Genomic DNA, 15,903 nt, shown 5'->3' on the forward strand with positions numbered 1-15,903 from the left:
TATACGATTGTGGAAATACTGAAAATACTTATATTTCATCCGCTTTAAAGGTCTTAAAGGATAAAATTACAAAGCGCTTACTTAAATAAGAAATTTAGCGTAAATATTTACCTTGGTGATGTCCTAGAAATTGCGTTAGTGCGCGCGTGAAAAACAAAACATCATAAGATTTCAGATAAAAAAAAAAGTGGGTTAAAGCAATTAAACGCGCAGCTAATCGCGGTAGCTACACTCTCACCAAATTCTTTATGATCCTAAAAGTGACGTAATAGTCATGAATAATTTCACTCTGCGCTTCAAACATTGCCATTAGAATTTGTCTTTGATCACGCCTTCCAACAGGAGGACTACTTTTTGCACTGGCAGGGTGTCCAGTTCCTATTTTTTGAGCCTATTCCTATTTTCTCCCTTTTTTAGACTAAAACCTCCTATTTTTCCTATTTTTTGGCTGGTGAAGCCAAAATTTGTAACAAAATTGAAAATGGAATTATAGTTGTATGTGTTTTTGAGTGAAATTTATGATAAAGCAAGTAGCATGTTGACTTTGTTGTTCTAATATTAGTAAAAATGACAGTTGCATTGTTCTTTCCATGACCTCTATTGCCTATGAGAGTTCTGTTAACATTTTTTTTTGTTACGTTTTGTATAATTTTTTCGTGCACTTGCATGTATTGTATGAAGTGTTATAGTCCTCGTGACTATTGAATATTAGTAAAATCCAACTACTGGTCTATTATCAGTGCTGCGTTCTGATTGGTTGAGCTACTACTAGGCTATATGTTATAGCCCACTAGTAGCGAAAAGTGCGGGCTTTTTGGCGGCAAAAAAGGATTAAAGTCTAGCTTTAACTAGGTAAAATTTTTTTATTCTCGATATTTTTGACCAACCAGTTGGATTTTACAAAAACAATTATTCCTCTCGCCCTCATTTCCTCTGAGCCAATAGCCCATTCGGCCGCTATTGACTCAGAGCCCATTCGGGCTCGAGGAATAATTGTTAAATATTTTGCATAGCCCACTGAAACTGCATTTCAGTAACTGTACATGTTATATTTTATTTTGAAGTCTTGCTCGCTTTTATGTTCATCTTTGAAACTGAAAACAGGATCAAGTTGTCCTCTCACAACACAGGCCAGATAAATCATCCAGCGTCATTTTGCATACACCGCGGAGAGCCCGGTTCCGTACTTAAAATTACGCGGTCTCTTGACTCAAACAACCATATTCTAAACCAGCCACCGATTGCAGATTAATGGAAGGAAAGCTTTCCAAAGGACTTTTTTCGATATCCTTCAATGACAACTCAATCGTAAGAAATTTCTATCCTAAAAAATTTCACTCTTCAAAGCTTTTGAAAGATTTGCCGTCAACTTGAAGGGGATTTCCATATGATCACCTTTGACTATAGAACCACGCTCGACCTGTAGTCAGTCATATCATTCCGATTTGATACAGCGTAACAGAGCCAATAAACTAAACGTTACTGATGATTTTCACTCCTTCTTAGCCACGAAAGTTGATCTAAATCCTGTGAACATAGAATCTGAGGACTCGTAGCCTTTATTATAACCCTTATGGAGTGCAGGGAAGCTATCTTTGTCGACGAAAGTACTTTTGATTTTCCTATTTTTCTCCTATTTTTTAATGCAAAGTTTCCTATTTCTCCTGTTTTCTCAATCCTGAGTTTCCTATTTTCCTATTTTTTTTTGGACACCCTGGAGGTACTAATGTGCTGTAAGCTACCGCACATTTGTTAAGCTTTCATTTACACTAGACCGTAATCGCCTAGACTGTGAATATAAGGGGGTATATATTCTTTGAGCATAATGGAACGATCAAAGTATGGACAGTATCGGCAGTAAGTTTTTAACACGTGTCAGCTCTCAAAATCAGATAGATTTGGAGTCACGTTTAAAACTGACGGTAAACGTCAGATTCACCCAACGTCTGTCTTCTAAGATATCTCAGTGTTCGAATAAGCAAAAATGGAATAGGAAATGAGCCGATAACTACCACTCAAAACAATTCTTATTTATAAAACCTGCGTGAAAGTGCTAAGTTTCATGTAGAAGTAATGAACGGTAAGCGACAAAAAGAGGGGAAATTTGGTCACGCGGTATACAAATTTACGTTTACCGTTTGTCGTAGAGGTGACTCTACATGTGTTATTGTTGTTCTTGTAACTCGTGTTCCATCGGTACATGTGCGATGCTCTGCGTCGGGATTTTGCATTATCGGCAAGTTTTGTGTTAGAGTGTTTTGATTGTAGCGAGGCGACGACAAGAGAAGGTAATGAGCTAGTTGTACAGAAGGAAAATTGTGTTGTGGAGGAAATAAAAGAAGTTGAATTGAGATCTCGTAGTGGGAAATTTATTTATAACGGAACTTACAATTCCGTTGGTTGCTGCCGGGCATCAGCCGGCAGCACCCATATTCTTGAGCGATTTGAGATTTTTATGGTTCCATGGTTCGATCAGGACAACTCAGATTAATATTAATCCGTGGATTATAATAATAATAGATTATAATATGGTTATTATAATCCGGTAATAGATTATTATAATCCAGTAATAGATTATTATAATCCAGCAATAGATTATTATAATCCAGTAATAGATTAAGGCACGGCAAAAATTGGAAGGATTAGATTATTATTAATAATAATCATCCGGATTAATATTAATCTCTATAATAATCCAGATCAGAGCTATGACAGACAAACTGCAGACATTACACGCTGAACAAGGGACTGACGGGACATAACACTGATCACATCAGTCACATGATCACTTGCATATGTTAGAGATGGTAGCGATGTTGAGCCTAGAAGTAAATGAAAAGGAACAAGCGCCTCTGGGCTAGCGAATCCGTGCGGTGGGCATGTGTTTTTACATGAAAGGGGACCTTAAGAAAGGGAATAACTACCAGCTGCGTAGGAATCGCGACAATCCCAAAGACACTAACTGTTTCGAGGTTTGGAGCTGGCATATCACGATGGCGACTATGAACATGAATTTCTGAATTTCTGAATTTGGATGCCACCAGCTAACCCATCAATAACAATGGCTCCTTCTATGACACCAATCCTGAAACCCAGTCCTCTAACACAAACTCCTACTTAAAGTCCAGCATATACGCAGACGGTCTAAATCATGAAATGCTCCCTGGGAAATAACTATCTCTATGGATCAAACTCAGAAAGACTGAGTCTTTTAGAAATAACTGGAAAAGATTCAGGATTTCCTTTGATGATGTGCGCACTGACATCCCTTTCACTTTGTTATTTTTTTTATTATACGTTAAAAATCTTCATGGCCCTGCAAAAAATTCAGTTGCAACTGTATTACCAGCAGAGCTGAGACAACTGCCGACTTCTGCTACTAAAATATAATAACGTATAATAAGGAGTGCGGTTATTGACTGAATGTAATTAAGAGTTTTGTTCACAAACTACTAGCACAAGTAGCAAATTCGTCGTGGTTAGAATAGAATATTTTCTTTATTGAGACTTGTACAAATTTGAGCTATGTGGGATTATATTTATCAGATTAATATTAATCCTGATCTCAAAGCTCAGTTATGGATTATATTAATCTATTACTGGATCTAATATTAGGATTAATATTAATCTGATTAATATTAATCCAACATAAGATTAATAGTAATCCTAATTGATCAAGGCACGGCTCAAACCTCAGTAATGGATTATAATAATCTATTACTGGATTATAATAATCTATTACTGGATTATAAAAATCATTAGGATTAATATTAATCCGATTAATATTAATCCGAGTTGTCCTGTTCGATGGTTCAATGGTTCCCAATCAGCAAGTCCTTAGCTGCCGCGCCTGTTTTTCTCTTCAGAGCAACCCGCCATTTTGTTTTGCTCTCATGTGAGTTTAAGATCTGTGCAGAAGTTGTAGTACATCGGATGTTTGCTGTCTTTTTAAACAGCCTAAACGGTAAGAACAGTTCAAGAACTATTGTACGGGACATTTTTTCGTTTTTTTTTTTAATGCTAGGTTTCAAGATTAGTCATAGCGAGTATTTTTTGTCACACAGATTGTTATCTCGGAAATCAGGATTGTAAGTTGTGATCGGCGTGTACTGTACGTCTACCTGACCTGTGAATAAACAAGTTTTGGCCTTTAGTCTTTACGTTATTTGTTCACAACTCTTCTCGTCATGTACACGATGATTGTTCGATGAAGAAACAGTCTATCACCACTGCTGTTGTTAAAATGAATTACAAAATCATGTTGAAACTCTGGCGAGTCAGTATCTGAATGTAAGCATATTTGTCATTGTGATCGGTTCATTTTTTGTATTTTACTCAGTGCATCATAATTCTATGTTATTGACTTTAAGAAAAAAATTCATATGTTTAACTGTTCTACATACTGTCTGTGTCCTATTCGCATCGCAACTCACGGCAGCACTTCCCTTCTCAATGAGAACTTCTAGTTTAAATAAGGTTAGTCATTTTTCTCGACGCGATCGTGCACCTAACAGACTACCGATAAAGAAATTAGAATCTTTGTTATAGAAAACACGGAAGGTGAGGCTTTTTTTGTATGGAAGGGTATTCGGAAAAATACACTATTGTCGTCTGAAATTCATTGTTACGTTAAAAATAGAAAAAGGTTTACACTTAAACAGATACAGAAGTTACTGTAACAGTGTGAGGTTTTTACGTAAAGGGCAACTCCAAAACTAGTTCGTAAACTAGGGAAAAACTTAAAAATATTAATTTACAAGTAACGTTAAAGGATGTCGTGTGTAAAATCTAAAATCTTGATCTTACAATACAATCAGCAAAAAAATCGGTCTTAAAGGGTAAAATTACAAAGCGCTTACTTAAATAAAGAAATGTAGCGTAAATATTTACCTTGGTGATGTCCTTAAAAATCACTTGAACCAGGAAAACTTGCTTCTTGGCTTTTTGAAATCGGAATTGACAGAAACTTGCGTCAACTAACTGCAAACACAAAAGACTTAAGGTGATTCCATAGTAAAAGAACCTAACATAGATTTTAGCTAAAACTTGGTACACTGATGTAACAAGTCAAGAAGATGATAAAAAATTAATAAAAAGTGGGGGTCACCGTGCTCGTTTTGACGTCACATTGCTGACAAATACGGCTATTTAGGACCCTTTTACAAAAACCGCGGGCAGCGCAAAACTAGACAAAAAGGAGAGATTTTTTCGATGATGCATGTGACATCACTCAGAATTTGACTTTAATGTATTGTTTATCCACTTACGTACCAGAAAAATGCCTTTTAATGCCCTTGTTTTTACTTTACACTCCAAAGTAGAATTAAATTGGACGCGCGCTTTTCGACCCGTGATGGCTCAATCCGTACAATTTAGTAAAATTGCCAAAAAACTGAACATAGATTTGTGCCATTTTCTTTCTCATCGAAAGGAAGCACTGTCCTTATTAGAATCATGAAATAAAAAATGGGGGTCACCGTACTCGTTTTTGCGGTAGAGCTGCACAAAGTGCGCACCAAACACATTTTCTCCGATTTTTGAGAGAGGACTGGGGCGAGTTTCAAAATAGAATGTATGTGAAAGGGGGAAGAAAGTATTAAAAAATCCGTTTTTACAGAATTTACATCGAGATATCACATTTAGGACACAATGTGATAAAGAAAGTGTTTAAATGAAAATCAAAGTGAGTAAGCACAAGTTAAACATCCACTATCGAGGTTCTCCGAGAGGAGGTCGAACTCAGCAACACGCGTACTGCTTACGTTATGCAGATTCCCAACACATTGAGTCTCACCTCGGCAAGAAACAACAGCAAGCAAAAATTCCAATAGCGTTTCTCTTCAGTCAACTTCATTTTAATAATATTACTTCACATGCTCTTTTTTACGGCGGCCATCTTGTTATGCGCAGTAAGAGATGCGCAGTGCAAAACTAGGGAATCACCTTAACCTTTTAACAACAAAATTGTGTGGTGCTTTTGCGTGTGCCCTAGCTTGCGTTAGAAAGAACTTTCTAGTTAAATTTAGAAATTGCGTTAGCGCGCGCGTGAAGAAAACAAAACATCATGAGATTTCGGTCAAAAAATAAGTGGATTAAAGTTAATATATATATTTAGCCACAGCTAAAAGCGAAGCTCCCATTGATAAATTTATAACTTAAATCAAACAATAATTTTGTATTCCACAAATCAGTTAACGTAAGGGCACATTCATGTGACTTTTGAGGGAAAAGCTAAGTGATTTTGGAGTGAAACAAATTTTGTATCCAGTTGATATAGCCTTATATGTACACCCAAAAAATAGTCTTCGGTCACATTTAAGAGCAATGATGGCTCTTGATCACAGTAGATAAGGCGTGCAAAACAAATTCTTGGAAAACAAATCAGACCGAATTTTTTGCGTTCGACAAGTTTACAAATTCTTGCCAATAAATCTGGGTGCGTGCAAACCAATCTTTTATTTTTTTTATACACCACATCTGAGGAGAAAGAGTACTATGAGGCGCTGTTTTTATCATACAGACCTCGTACAAAATGCAGTATTTCACAATACTTCAAGGCAAATTGCATTCATTCAATATTCAGGACCATAGATGCACGCGTGGACTTTTAATTAGCGAAACCGTTCAAAAAATTTCCAAAATCACCTATACGGCCAGCCGGTTCTAACTTTTAACAAGCGCCAAATTTGCGAAGAAATTTTAAAAGAGTTACGCTTCAACGTGATAAAGAATTTATTGAGTCTATTTTTTATTAACGGTTTTATAACGATGTGTAATCTTAAAAAGCGTTTGATACGCTTGGCATTTTGAGTACTCCTGAGAGCGATGTTTATGAACGCCTGAAAACAAACGGTAAAGCGATGAAAATTACACTTTTGAGACTACCAAAAATCAATAAAGAAAAATAATTCGATAGAACATTTACAGAGACAACAATTTTCATTCACGAAAACAAATAAGTATTTAAGTGTGTCTAAGAATCCTCAAGTCTTTACTAGTATGTTTTAAGCCGCCGGTTTCCCGGTGTTGGCTGTTTTCAAAGATGAACTCACGAAAAGAAAATCGTTCAAAGCTTTCTTTCTACAGCCAAAATTATAACTAAATATTCTTCGGAAAGTTTTTTCTTTCTATTTAAGGTGAATTAATATCGACTAAAGGCTTTTTAAAGTTCTGTAAGCTTAAGCTTATATCAAACCTCATACGAGGTCAGATCAGTGTCTCAGTCAAATCTTAATACAAACGTGCATAAACTAGCTTCATAAACTGCGCCGCTGGACTTCATGAAATTAGATTAAATACAATAATTACTCAGGCTTACCATATTTCGAGATGCAGCTCCTGAAAGCTATAAAGTAAGGCAAGGATCGCTTGAGCCTTTATAATTCTCGTATGCATCCAGCAAGGTGAAAAACAAAAACGATGCTATCCGAAATCGGATTATCGGCTTTGACAAGCGACGCATTTTTCAACCAAAAACCCAATAAACAAACCAGCCAAGACTAAGAGAACACTCTTAATAGCAGTTGTATTTCATTTTGTACATCCAGTGGAAAAAGACAGTTTAAAACATCACAAGTTGACTCAAAACTCTGTCAGCTTCAGCTGTCAAAGTAAACAACTTTCAAGATGCTGCATAAATTTTACGCATGAACTCACCTGTCAAATTTCAACCAATCAGAGCATAAAAATTGGACGTAGAACGTGACCAACACGTGACCATGGTAAGAAAAGGTCTTCCCCGCCTGTATTTTAAAAAAAACTGGCTGAATTTTTGCGTCTGAAGTCAGTTTGAAATCAAAATCGTAATAGTGCGGGGCGATACTAACATAAACACAACATATTTGATATGAATTTAAAACAAAAGTAAACGTGAGCCTGCGATCATTTGAAAACGAGTAAATTGTCAGCGGATAACTTCAAAAAATACTCAACCTCAATGGGTCAACACCTGAGCCCACGATTCGGTCAGGTGATAGTGGTCAGCGGATACCCTGTTTTGACAGCTGTCAATTGATGACAACATTGATGTGCAATCAACTTTTCCCTGGGCTCCCAAAGTAGCTAGAAAGTGTGAGAGTAAACATTGGTATGCCTGTGGTGCGGACGGACGGTCGCTCGGTCGGTCGGTCACGTGATTACCAAATTTTCTGGAATGGGTAGATTTCCTTAGCTATGGGGCTCCGCACGCGCGCGCGTGGAGCTCCGCTATTAAACGCGCGGCTAATCGTGGTGGCCACAGTCGCGGGTTTTTATTGTACACTGCACAAGGAACAGGTTTGCATGAGATGTTTATGGTATTGCTATTAATATTTAGAAATTATTGAATGAGGCTGAGTAGGATATGAAGAATTCTGCAGATCGAGGAGGGTGTTATCCACCGAAGACGGAGGTGGATAATAACATGCACAACTCTTGGTATCCTCTAGACTCTTCTTACAGCCTTGCCTAGTATCTACTAATATTGGTCTCTTAAATAACATAATATTGATCAATCAATAAACTCAGTGAACCATACTAGACTTGCACAAAAAAAAATTCTTTTCTTGACTTTCTTTCTTACTTCTGTTCTTGACAAGGGCATCGTGATCAACCGGAAATGTTAATTTTCAGTAGTTTTAACTTGTGCATTATTATAACAAAACCGTAACTGATAAGAATTATTATTAAAAAGTGAATCATTGGATAATGCAATTCTAGAGCTCTGATTGGCGTAGCCATCATGGTATATTTCTTAAATTTATCAATGATTTCTTGCAATGCTTTCTATGGGTAGAGACCAGACGACGATCGAATAGTATCCCATGATGCACCTCGTTTTATGTTATATTATCACTGCGTACGTGACATATCATGATCAGTAATCTTCCGCACGCGCGAAGTGAACATCACAGTGCTCGGTGTGGATGGTTTCCAAACCTGTTCGGTTCAGCAGCTTCTGCTTTTGAGATTATCGAGTTGGCTTATATTCATTGTGCTTTAAAGGAGAATTTCAGCGTTACTTTGACTAAGAAAGGTTTTACACGTGTTTCACTGATCTGTCGAGAACTACTTGTGCGCTTGGTCGCACTGTAAACACAAAGTATAAGACTCGCAACTAATAAGCTTTGCTAGGAGAACCCTAGTCTGCTACACAGCCGTTTTTAGGGTCGAGCATTGCGTGACGACCCTAAAAACGGCTGTGTAGCAGACTAGGAGAACCCAGGCTTGAGGAGAACCAAAACCATGACTGATCTAAAAAGTGGTTCCAACAAAACAGCTGCTACGCTATGAAGCTAATTACCAAAGGAGGATTTATTACTGCATCGCGTTCACAGGAGCTCAGTTTACGGCAGTTACAAATAAAATTTAACCTATCGATGCGACAAACCATCCTCTGAAGAACAATCTACCCGGTACTGACCCAAGCAATCTTCAACGAAATTTCCTGGCCAGAATACTGATCTGTTCTGTTGAATAATTAAAGTTTCTGATGTTTCTTTTTCAAATTCTGAGCAGGCTTGTTTACGTTGTGCCGGCTGGCATGCTGCGTGGCACCTTTCTTTTGGTTCCTATCACACTGAAACGCACCATTTATAGTCACCGCTCCTTCTTCGAATTAAAATAATTATAGTCACATTCCTTTTAAAAATATCCACTTTGAAAATACTGAAGTGATTGCTTCAGCATAAAGCGCTCTCGAAAGCGCCCGACAGATTGTAACAATTTTCTTACTTTTACTGGAAATCGAAAGAGAAAAAAGCCGACGAGAAAAAGGCCTTATTTCACGATGGAATCTGCAATGACTACGATATTGCTTGATGCTTCTGGCAAAATGCATCGTCGGATACTATTTGATCGTCGTCTGGGTAGAGACCACTGTAATGTACTTGCCCCTAATGATGCTCTGTTACTAAAATTTGAAAAGAGGTAATTATATATAGTAGCATTTGTTGTTATATCAACTGTAGGATTTGGTTCACTCGGTCTTATGACAAGTGTGCTTGTATGTGGAGATGGGAAGACAATTGAGGCTGAGGCTGCTCATGGCACTGTCACCAGACACTACAGAGAACATCAAAAGGTCAGTCAGTGACGAGATAGGTTTGTGTTACCATAATAATAATAATAATAATTTTTTGTAATTGTTAATTCTAATTTAATTTTAATTTTAATTTAGTCCATTTTCACTGCGAACAAGTAACAGATAGCAGTGGGAAGGACTAGTTGAGAACAGAAGAACTATACGAAGCAGTTCACCCAATAGACCCTTTGCATGGTGGCATCATTAATTTTTGCTATTATGACCAGAATCCTTTTCATTTTTCCTGTTATATTTAAATTTGATAATCCCAGCGAGGTTTAAAACAACAAAAGCCCTAATCTTCAAAAAGGGCGAAACCCTGAAGGATTCTGGTCGTAGTAGTAAAATGATGTCGTCATGCAAATGGCCCATTAGATGGTACTATTTATTGTGACAAAAGACTACACAATGATTCTATGCCAAGTTATTAAGAAGTAGGTGATCAGGATCAAATCCCCTTACCTTATTTTTGTTAAAAACTCTGCAACGTTTTATGAAGCAAGGCAGGCTTAGGTCTTCAATTCTTAGGTAATAATGATAATAATAATGATAATAATAATAGTAATGGTAATAAAAATAACAATGGTAAAAATATTTTTATAGTAGCAATATACTTTATTAAAATCTTATGAAACTTCAGTAAAATATTCATAAGAAGAAAACGTCAATGTTAGTAATAATAATAATAATATTAATGCACCTACCCACACCATTGCTGGTGTAATGGAACTCTAAAAGCAGCCAACACCAACTGGAGCGTATACTTCATATAAGACAGGAACCAGCCAGGGGGATGTAACGTGTAGGATGTGCGGTAGAGCTGCAGAGACCCTCCCACATATTTTCTTGGGGTGTTCCGTCCTAGCCCATTCAAAACACTTAAACTGACACAATGCCGCATTGAAGATACTTTTCATCGAAATGGGCAGAAACCTTAAATCGGTGGACTCCGTTCCCCCATGGTACTCGCCAGTAACACCTAAACCAATGTAAATGTACGAGACACCTGATGTGCAAGCCTATTGGGATGTGCCGGTTTACGCTGACAATACGTGTGTCAAGGCTAACAGAGTGAATCCACAGTTCGTGGATCATAAGGGAAAGAAAGTCAGGGCAGTGAAAATGAGTTGTCCGTGGGTGGAGAATCGTGGAAAGGAGGATGAGGAGAAGAGAGTCAAGTACAGTCCTCTGCGATGGGAGTTGAGGAAACGATACCTAAGGTACAACATCAACCAGTGTAACATTGTCATTGATTTGCTAGGAGGGTGGTCAAAGGAACTTGAGATGACTGTGAAAAAGCTCGTTGGATGTGTTGCAAAGAATGCAGAAAGCCTTAATCTCATGCTCGCTCAACTTTCAAGGGAACTGTTGTTTAACTGTTTAACTGAACTTACAAACATATTAGGACCAAATAAAAATAAATATGCCGGAAACTCCAGATACAGAACAGACTTGGAGTTGGCTTAAAACATCTGATTTAAAGGTTCAAACGAAATGTCCTTATCTTTGCCGCCCAGGAACAGACTCTTAGGACTATGTAATTATGTAAAACATCACATTGACTGCAGAGTCACCGTTCTTTAAAGAGAGAGAGTGTGTGTCAGCTTGTAAGTAAGTGTAAAACGTTGGCCCAGAAGGAATATAAATTAACGGCGTGATAATGTGGCAAATATTATGCAGTCTACATTGGAAGATATCTGCGTTATACCAGCTGGAACGGAAGGAAAAATGGTATGAACATGTGCCGTGGTGCGATAAGGGGTTGTGAGGAATGACGAAATGAAGCTGCTTTGGGATATGAACATCCACTGTGATAACGATCTTGAGGCAAGAAGGCCTGACATTACAATAGTGAGCAAGAGGGAGAACAAGTGGATATTGTTTTACCTAGAAGCCGTAGAATACACGACAAGGATTTTGCAAAAGTTGAATAATATCAGGATTTAACGAGAGAAAGAATGTGGGGTGTAAAAAACGTGGACCTGGTATCTGTTGTTGTAGGGGCCCTTGGAATTGTTACTAAGAAACATGAAAAAATGGATCGAAAAATTTAGGGTTAGGGTTAAGATTGGACTGCTACAGAAAACTACGCTACTAGGAAAAGCCGGGATTCTGAGCAGGGTGCTAAGATTGTAAGTACCAGGAGAGTGTCCCAATAGACCCCTGGTCATTTTTCCAGAATTGTGCCTGTTTTTAAATCCGATGATGAGACGGACCCAAATAATTATAAACCTATATCTTTATTGTCAAACTTCAACATTCTTACTCATTAGTTTCTACTTTGACATTATTTATTACTTGGTTTAATTTTTTCTTCTATATCGTGTTATCTGGTCCTCATCCATATTACGATTTTTATTTCATTTATTCGTAAACTGTAAACTTTTCTTAGCTAGCCTTAGTCTTAATTTCATAATTCGCACGCATTGTCCAGCCTGAAATAGCCTTGCTAGCAGTGGGCAATGCTTCTGTAATGTTATCTGTTTACTAATAAAGTTTGTTGACTAGCTCCCTTGGGATGTGTATCGGCATGACAACAGGCAGAGCTCAGAGCCGAATAGACAGTAATAATAATAAAAACAAGACAAGAAAAAATCGAAAACAAGAAACTGGAAAAACCATATCAAGATTTGAAAAGAGAGGTGAATAGTGTATGGAACTGTAAATCAGTTGTGCTCGTACCAATCATCATTGGCGCCCTCGGAATAGCCGGCAAACGATTCAATCTGTATCCAAAGAAAAAAGGACTTGACGGAAGTATGCAGTCGTTACATAAAGCTTGTTTTCTCCGTTTTGCGCGCGCAAGAGCTCCGCTACTAGTGGTAAAATGTCCAGTCTAATAAATATTTCCTTTTTTAAATGAAGATTTGATTGTGGCAGTTGTAATTGCAATTACTGGAATGAAGCAATGAAGATGATGTGAACTGCGGCCTCTGCTTTAGCGCAGAGGCCATGGGTTCGAATCGCTTTGAAGTCTCGAAATATTTTTTGAGTTAATTTGCAATTGCTTAAATTGCAGTTACCACTGCGACGATCATGTAAAAATTTGTATTTCCGCAGTTCACATCTTACAGGACTTGTAGACTCAGGGAGTGTATCCTCATTTGACACAGTACGAGGCTGCTTAGGAACTGCAGCTAAGGGGGGAGCAGGGGCAGTAGCAGGCGACCGAGTTGGAACAGGTTCCGGAACATCTAAAAGATGTCTCCGGTTTCTGCGGTACTCCTTTCCTTCAGTCTGCACGATGTAGGATCTTGGCTGGACATGAGTTGCTGGGCAAGAGAACCTAGTGTTTGATCTCTAGGAACATTGCGGAGATTAAGGAGGCCAAGTAAGGGATCAGAACTGTCCTTACATTTGAAAAGCAGGTTCGTGGCTTGGTTGACAGCATTCTCTGCCAGGCCATTGGACTGGGGATAATGCGGACTGCTAGTGACATGCTGAACGCTCCATTCATTGCCATTGAAATTCTCTGCTTGCGAATTGTGGACCATTGTCAGTTAGCACTTTGCAAGGAATACTATGGGCAGCAAAGTGATGCTTCATCTTCTCAATCAAAGTCTTGGAAGACAAATCACGAAAAGTATTTATCTTGAACCAACCAGAGTAAGAGTCAGCAAGTACAGGTATTGCAGTCCATTCCAATCAAATATGTCTGCAGTCATAAATGGCCACGGGAGATCTGGGACCAGGTGAATAACAAATGGTTACCTCTGCTGGTGCGGTTTGGTACTGTTGCATGGCTGACAGAGGTCTATCGCAGAGTCAATGTCAGACGCCATGGAGGGCCAATACATAATTTCCCGCGCTCTTTTCTTTGTAGTGTCAGCTCCAGGGTGTCCCTTGTGTAGTTGCTGGACATACTCTTTGCATAGGGACATGTGGAACCAAGACCCTCAAGCCTTTTAGACTTACTTCTGGGGGTACACTCTTGGGCTTTCTGGCCACCCATGAGTAATGAAATGTGCCACTTTTTGCATAAAAGGATCAGTGACAGTGTGCCTTTGGAGTTCAGCCATACGTTCTGGTGAGATTGCGGTGAACGGCAATATGTCAAACTGCTAATCACTCTCTGTGCCAGGCTTCTCATTTGTGTAGGTATGTGACAATGTGTCTGCCACATACAGTTCAGTCCCTTTCTTGTAAATGAACTTCAAATTGTACCTCATGATAAAGGAAACATTAATTTAAAATAATCTAGAAATACTAAACCTATCTGAAAACTATTTAAAAAATAAAACATTAAAACTATCTAAAATTCATAGGCTAATTTAAACAAAAAGTCTTTACTAACGATTTAAAATTGGGAAAATTCTTTTCATGTCTTATGTGACGAGGAAGGGCATTGAAGATAGATGGTGTCATCAATGCAAACGACCTGTCACACCATTGTTTTCGATGTTTTAGCATTGAATGGCGAAAGATACAGATCTTCATTTCGTCTAAGAGAATATATACTGGGACGTTGAATGCTTACAAGACTACAAAGATAAGTAGGCGTTAAGCCATAAATAGCTTTAAATGTAAGTATAATTATTTATAGCGAATTCAATCCTCCACCGGCAGCCAGTGCAATGAGAACAAAACTGGAGTGACGTGGCAAAAACGAGACATACCTGTAACTAGCCTAGCCGCCGCATCCTGAACGCGCAGCAACTTACATACAGATTTGTCAGGAAGGCCACAAAGAAGACTGTTACAGTAGTCAATTCTACCCATAATTAAAATCATGAATTAAAGTTCTTGCTGTGTCTACAGACAGGTATTTTCTAATTCTACTAATATTATGGGTATGGTAAAATGCAGCCCTGCGCGTATTACTGATATGTGTTTCGAAACTGAGGTTCTAATCAAACAAAGTTGCCAAATTTCTAGCGGCTGAAACTGGTGTAATAGAAGAATCTCCTACAGATAATTTTTCAATGCAAACTTTGTTCAGCTGTTGCCTCGTGCCTATGATCAGGAACACTGTTTTGCTATCGTTAAGTTTCAACTTATCCTAGCCCGTACAGCCTTTATGCATGACTCCATAGCACCTAAAGACTCCTGATTGGCATTACCCTCAGGCTTGAAAGATAAATAAAGTTGTGTATCATCAGCATACGCATGCACAGTAGGCAAAAGCTCCTTGATGACCTGGAACAACTTGTTAGCCTAGAGGGTGTGAAGGAGAGGTCCTAGGCGTGAACCCTGTGGTACCCCACATGTTGGATGAAAGGTATCAGAGATCCCATCACCGAATGCCAGACGCTGTGACCTGTTTGACAGGTAAGAGTGGAACCAAGCCAGTGCCCTCCCTTTGATGCTAGATGATGTTTCAAGACGATTGACAAGAACGTGATAATCTACGGTGTCGAACGCGGCTCTCAAGTCGAAAAAAATAAGAAGAGTCACCAGCTGACGATCCATACTCAGAAGAATATCATTTTGCACTTTTGAAAGTGTCGTTTCTGTGCCATAACGCTTCCTGTAGGCAGATTGTAACTCACGGAGCAGTTCGTGGGTAGTCAAATAATCAAAGGTTTGACCATAAACAGCACGTTCAGTCAACTTAGAAACGAAGTGAAGGTTGCTAATCGGGCGCATGTTGCTGAACAAAGGCTCAAGCCCCGCTTTTCTGTAAGAGCGGCGTGATCAGTGCTTTCTTCCAGACACTGGGGAAGTAGCCTGTAGTCAGGGAGGAATTTATGAGATGGGTAATCGTTGTTAGCAATACGTCTAACAATCAACAACCAAAGGCGTAAGCATGGGATTCAGGGCGCAGTACGTTTTAGCCACACCACCGTCTGCAAGTAGTCGTTGATCCTCAGGTACCATTTCACGTTTTGCGAAATCAAGGCCAG

The 15,903-nt window shown here is 38.5% G+C and overlaps 1 protein-coding gene and 1 long non-coding RNA gene across 2 annotated transcripts in view; both read left to right on the forward strand.

Annotated features, from left to right (window-relative positions):
• LOC140936248 (uncharacterized) overlaps positions 1–15,903 on the forward strand; it is a 47,314-nt gene that overhangs the window by 20,546 nt on the left and 10,865 nt on the right. Inside the window, exon 9 of the mRNA XM_073385683.1 lies at positions 9,948–10,060. Within this exon, the coding sequence (XP_073241784.1) occupies positions 9,948–10,060 (113 nt within the window). The remainder of the gene's footprint in view (positions 1–9,947; positions 10,061–15,903) is intronic.
• On the forward strand, positions 3,883–4,165 carry LOC140936250 (uncharacterized). The gene is made up of 2 exons (XR_012165367.1): positions 3,883–3,964; positions 4,065–4,165. It is a non-coding gene; the product is annotated as an uncharacterized lncRNA (long non-coding RNA).

This window comes from Porites lutea, chromosome 5, assembly GCF_958299795.1.
Source record: "Porites lutea chromosome 5, jaPorLute2.1, whole genome shotgun sequence".
NCBI lineage: Eukaryota > Metazoa > Cnidaria > Anthozoa > Scleractinia > Poritidae > Porites > Porites lutea.